Below are 4,445 nucleotides of genomic sequence, written 5' to 3' on the forward strand. Positions count from 1 at the left end.
CTGGGTGGCACAGTCATTAAGCGTCTGCCTTCGGCCCAGGGCATGATCCTGGCGTTCTAGGATCGAGCCCCACATCAGGCTCCTCCCTAGGAGTCTGCTTCTTCCTCTCCCACTCCCCCTGCTTGTGTTCCCTCTCTCGCTGGCTGTCTCGCTGTCAAATAAACAAATAAAAATAAAATCTTAAAAAAAAAAAAAAAAGAAAGAAAGAAAATGCTCAATCCATTACCAGGACCAGAGGATCCATTTTATGGCAAAGGATGTGAGCCAATGGCCTCATGCACATGGCCTTCCCTGGTCTTACCATAAGCCTACCACCCAGAAGCACCAGCCTGAGAAAACATGGAATCGAATGACGTCATTTCCACAAGCTTAAATCTCCTCCTGTTTATAATGAGGATTATAAACAATAGATGATACTCCGCAGGATTGTTGTGGGATAGGAAAGAGATCATGTATAGAGGGTATTTTACATAGGCCCTGCTGTGCAGAAAGTGCTCGATAAATGGTAGGCATTATTATGAATTGAATTGTGAAAGGCCTCGGCATCCCGAGAGGAGCTGGTGTTTCGGCTTCACGAAGCCCAGCAGGGCCGTGTTTCCCACTCCAGCATGATCTGTTTTGAATACTCTCAGCTGTTCAGAAAGGCCCTGGCTTCAGTGACATGTTTCTGCCAGTGGATATGGCAGAGACACCGTCACCGGGCAGAGCTGGAGGAAAGAGGAAAGAAAACCCAAGATGGGTCCGGGAAAAGGAAACGCAGTCTGGGATTGGTTGGTTGCCTGGGTGGAGGAGGCATTCCAAATGTGATTATAAAAAGCCAGCCTTCAGCCAGAGAGCTGTTACCTCACCGCTATTCCCATCTAACATCAGGCTCCGGGAAGGAAAGGAAGATTCCTCTTCTCCCCTCCACCAAGGTAAACCCAGAAACTAGGAAGTGTGAATGGCAAGCTGCCAGCCTCTGCCAGGCTGCCTGCCTGTGAGCCTCATGCCCCGAGAGCCCGGATGCCCATTCCTCAGGGAGGCTATCCCCTGGGTCCCTTGTAGTGCCCTGGGCTAGGACTGGTCCCAGGAGATGGCCTGGGAGCTTTGAGGGGCTTGGGGTATAAAATGCCAAGAGGCATGACACTTAGCTTTTGGTACCAAAGCAGCAATCTGTGGCCTTAACCCTGGCACTTCACTTCTTTGGGCTTTAGTTTGGCATCTGTAAAATGGAGACCGAGCTACCTTACCTGCCCAAAGGACTGGACGATCTCTGAAACTCCTTTAATGTAGGATCTAATGTGACAATGAGTTCATCTTTGAGGATAAATGAAATTATCTGGAGTGGTTGTTAAAAAAGTGTGTGTTCGGGCATCAGTCAACTGTGGGTTTAAATGCTGACTGCCACTTCCTAGCTGGGCAGTCTTAGGAGTATGACTGAACCGCTCCCAGTTCCAGCTTCCTTCTCTGTAACACATGGTTGAGAGCAATGGTACCTACCCCATGGGGTTGTTCCGGGTATGAATGCCTAGTGCCATGAAGTGCTAAGTCCTCAATATATGGGAGGTTGTTCGTTTTTAATTCAAGGAAAATTCATTGAGCTGACAAAGATCACATGAGAGGTGAGTTTGGGGGCATATGTACTTTCCTACTCTGTGCTATAATGGAAGGAGCATAAGGTTTGAATTCCGAGTCTTGAGCGTGTGTCTAGGCTGCACCACTTGCTGTGTTACTGTCGTTGCCACGAGGAAATTGAAAGCCCGCGGCTCGTTAGGAGGGTCCTGGGCTCAGTCCAGAGCACCTCGCTGCATTTTATGGACTCATCCCAGAATAGGAAGGGGAAACCACCGAGCCGGTCCAAAAGAGCTCTGGAGACCATCTCCTCTCTCTCCCCCTCCTCGGGCTAGTGACAAAGCCTGCGCGCGGCGCCCCCATGCGGCAGGAGGCGGTGGCGCTCTTCCTGAGCTACCTGCTACTCTACGCCTGCGGCGGGGTGGAGGCAGGTAAGGAGCCCCGCAGGCGGGAGGGCCGAGGGATAAAGACGCGGAGAGTTTCAGACCCTGGGGGAGAGTCTCAGGATCCCTGGTTCCGGGACGGGAAGGGCTCTCACGGTGGACAGCTCCGGGTCGCTGTAGCCAGGGTCCCAGATTCGAATGCCCCCATGTCAATTCCTCCGTCCCACCCGAAAGCTACTCTGTGCCAGTTCTGCGCCCTGCACCGCGCCTTCGGTGAAGTCTCTTCCCTTCAGGGAGGCTCCCCGAAATGGAAGGCTAGGGGTGGTCTCGAGCATCAGGCACAGAGAAGGGAGCCCCGCTCCCCACTCCACTTTGTCCCCTCCCCATAGGCAAGCGAAAACAGGAAGAACGACGCTCGAAAGACCGAGGCTCCGGGTTCTGGGGTGCGCTGACCTACATGGCGGTCGGAGGAGGTGCGTCCGGGGGCCGGAAAGCTCGGGAAGGTGGGGCGGGCCCGGCTGCGGGCGTTCCCTCGTCACCTCCTCTTCCTGCAGGGCTCCTGGCCGCCGGGCTGCCCGCGCTGGGCTTCCTGAGCACCGGCATCGCCGCCAACTCGGTGGGCGCCTCGTTGATGAGCTTGTCGGCCGTGGCGAACGGGGGCGGTGTGCCCGCCGGGGGGCTGGTGGCCACGCTGCAGAGCCTCGGTGAGTGGGCGGCCGGGCCCCCGGGCCGGGCTGCCAGAGCCAGGTGACACCACGAGTCCGGGTGTTCTTACACTCTCCATCCTGCAGGCGGGGAAACTGAGGCACCGAGGGACTAAGTACTGTACTCGCGTTCTCCCAGTTAATTAGCCTCAGAGTCAGGATTCCAACCTCATCATATTCCTCGCTTTTAACCACGAAAGCCAGGTGCCTCACTGATGCTTTGGCCAGGTCACAACAAGCCTCAGTTTCCTTATCTGTTAACAGGGATGACCATCCTTAATATATCATTTTATGAATCTGCTCAATCCTAGAGAACCAGGTTGGCAAAAAAGGTGGTGCAGAGGGGCGCCTGGCTGGTTTAGTTGGTAGAGCATGTGACTCTTGATCTCCCGGTTGTGAGTTCGAGCGCCATGTTGGGTGTAGAGATTATACTTTTAAAAAAATTTTTTTTATTAAAAAAAAAATGCATTCACTTCTCTTTTCCACTACTTTCTTTTTCTTTCCCTCCCTCTCTCTCTGAGGCCTCTAAAATCCCAGAGAAAAAATTGCCCCTGGCAGACTCCCCCTCTGCCTTCCTGAATCTTCCATCTGCTCTCAATTCTGGATGACAAAAGCTCAAAGAACCAGCCCAAAAGAATAGAGCCCTTCTCAGAGGAGGCAGAAGAGAAGACACAGATCAGTCTACACCCCAGCAGTGGGAGGTGAAGGCTGTGGGCAAAGCTAGGAACAGTCCTGTGCTGTAAGATGCTTGCGCTTGTGCATGTCACAGGGTTGTAAGGGGGATGAAATCCCTTACTTGTGAACCCCCAGCCCCCAGAGGGACGTCTCCACTGAGGTGGCTGTTATTAGCATTATTAATAACACAGTGTGTTCACCGCAGATGTGAAGAGAATTGGCTGTTATTTGTGTATTTTCCACTCTGAAACACATCTCTGGTTTGACATGACAAGTCAAGGGAGAACTAGAATTCACCTTGCAAAAGTCCTGTCCTCTCTCAGGACCCCTGTTTCTCCACTGGAAATGAAGAGGTTGGACCTCACTAATGGTTTCCAGGCATTTGGATTCCCAGGCCCCAAGTGACCTGGCTCTCTCTGCTTTACAGGGGCTAGCGGTGGCAGTGTCCTCCTGGGTAAGATTGGTGCCTTACTGGGCTACACGGTCCACAAACACCTAGAAAACAGCAAGGAGGAGGAGGAGGAAGAAGAGGAGTAGCCAGCAGCAACTGGGAACCCACTCCTTCCTCCAATTGTAGTCCAGAGCTTTCTCTGTCACACTCATCGGTGACCTAAGTGAAAACACAGAGTAAAATTCAATCAGAGAATGCTTTGCCCTGGCACCTGGGTGGCTCAGTCAGTTAAGCATCTGCCTTTGGCTCAGGTCATGATCCCAGAGTCTTGGGTTTGACTCCTGCATTGTCTCCCTGCTCAGCGGGGAGCCTGCTTCTCCCGCTCGTTCTGCTGCTCCCTTTGCTCCTGCGCTCTCGTGCTCAAGCTCTCTCAAATAAACAAATAAATAAAATCTTTAAAAAAAGAAAAAAAAAAAAGGAAAATGCTTTGCCCTTCTGTGAGTCATGCTTACTGTGAGAAGCCCTGCAAGATCTGGCTCTAATTTGCCTTCTCCACACACCTCCGACCCCTTCCTCTCTGAAGCCAACCACAGCTCCCGGAACCTAACCAGGTGGTTTTGTCTCTGGGCCTCAGCACATGCTGTTCTTACTGCCTCGAATGTCCTTCTGAAGCTCATAACCCAGCTGAGACATCCCCTCCTCTGGGATTCCTTCCCAGCAGAGCCTCCTGCCACAGCGTGA

At 52.6% G+C, this 4,445-nt stretch overlaps 1 protein-coding gene across 2 annotated transcripts; it reads left to right on the plus strand.

Moving 5' to 3' along the window:
• The first annotated feature begins 811 nt into the window (after positions 1-811).
• IFI6 (interferon alpha inducible protein 6) lies at positions 812-4,110 on the plus strand. 2 transcript variants are annotated; one of them, XM_045782595.2, is made up of 5 exons: positions 812-914; positions 1,887-1,982; positions 2,324-2,407; positions 2,489-2,638; positions 3,741-4,110. In XM_045782595.2, the coding sequence occupies exons 2-5, from the start codon at positions 1,913-1,915 to the stop codon at positions 3,848-3,850; spliced, it is 414 nt and encodes a 137-aa protein (XP_045638551.1). In that variant the 5' UTR covers positions 812-914; positions 1,887-1,912; the 3' UTR covers positions 3,851-4,110. The 2 variants fall into 2 exon arrangements, with proteins under 2 accessions (XP_045638551.1, XP_087714465.1); XM_087858339.1 differs by lacking the exon at positions 3,741-4,110 and adding an exon at positions 3,160-3,270.
• The last annotated feature ends 335 nt before the right edge of the window (positions 4,111-4,445 follow it).

This window comes from Ursus americanus, chromosome 33 (genome assembly GCF_024610735.1).
Source record: "Ursus americanus isolate L20-20 chromosome 33, mUrsAme1.1.p, whole genome shotgun sequence".
Classification (NCBI taxonomy): domain Eukaryota; kingdom Metazoa; phylum Chordata; class Mammalia; order Carnivora; family Ursidae; genus Ursus; species Ursus americanus.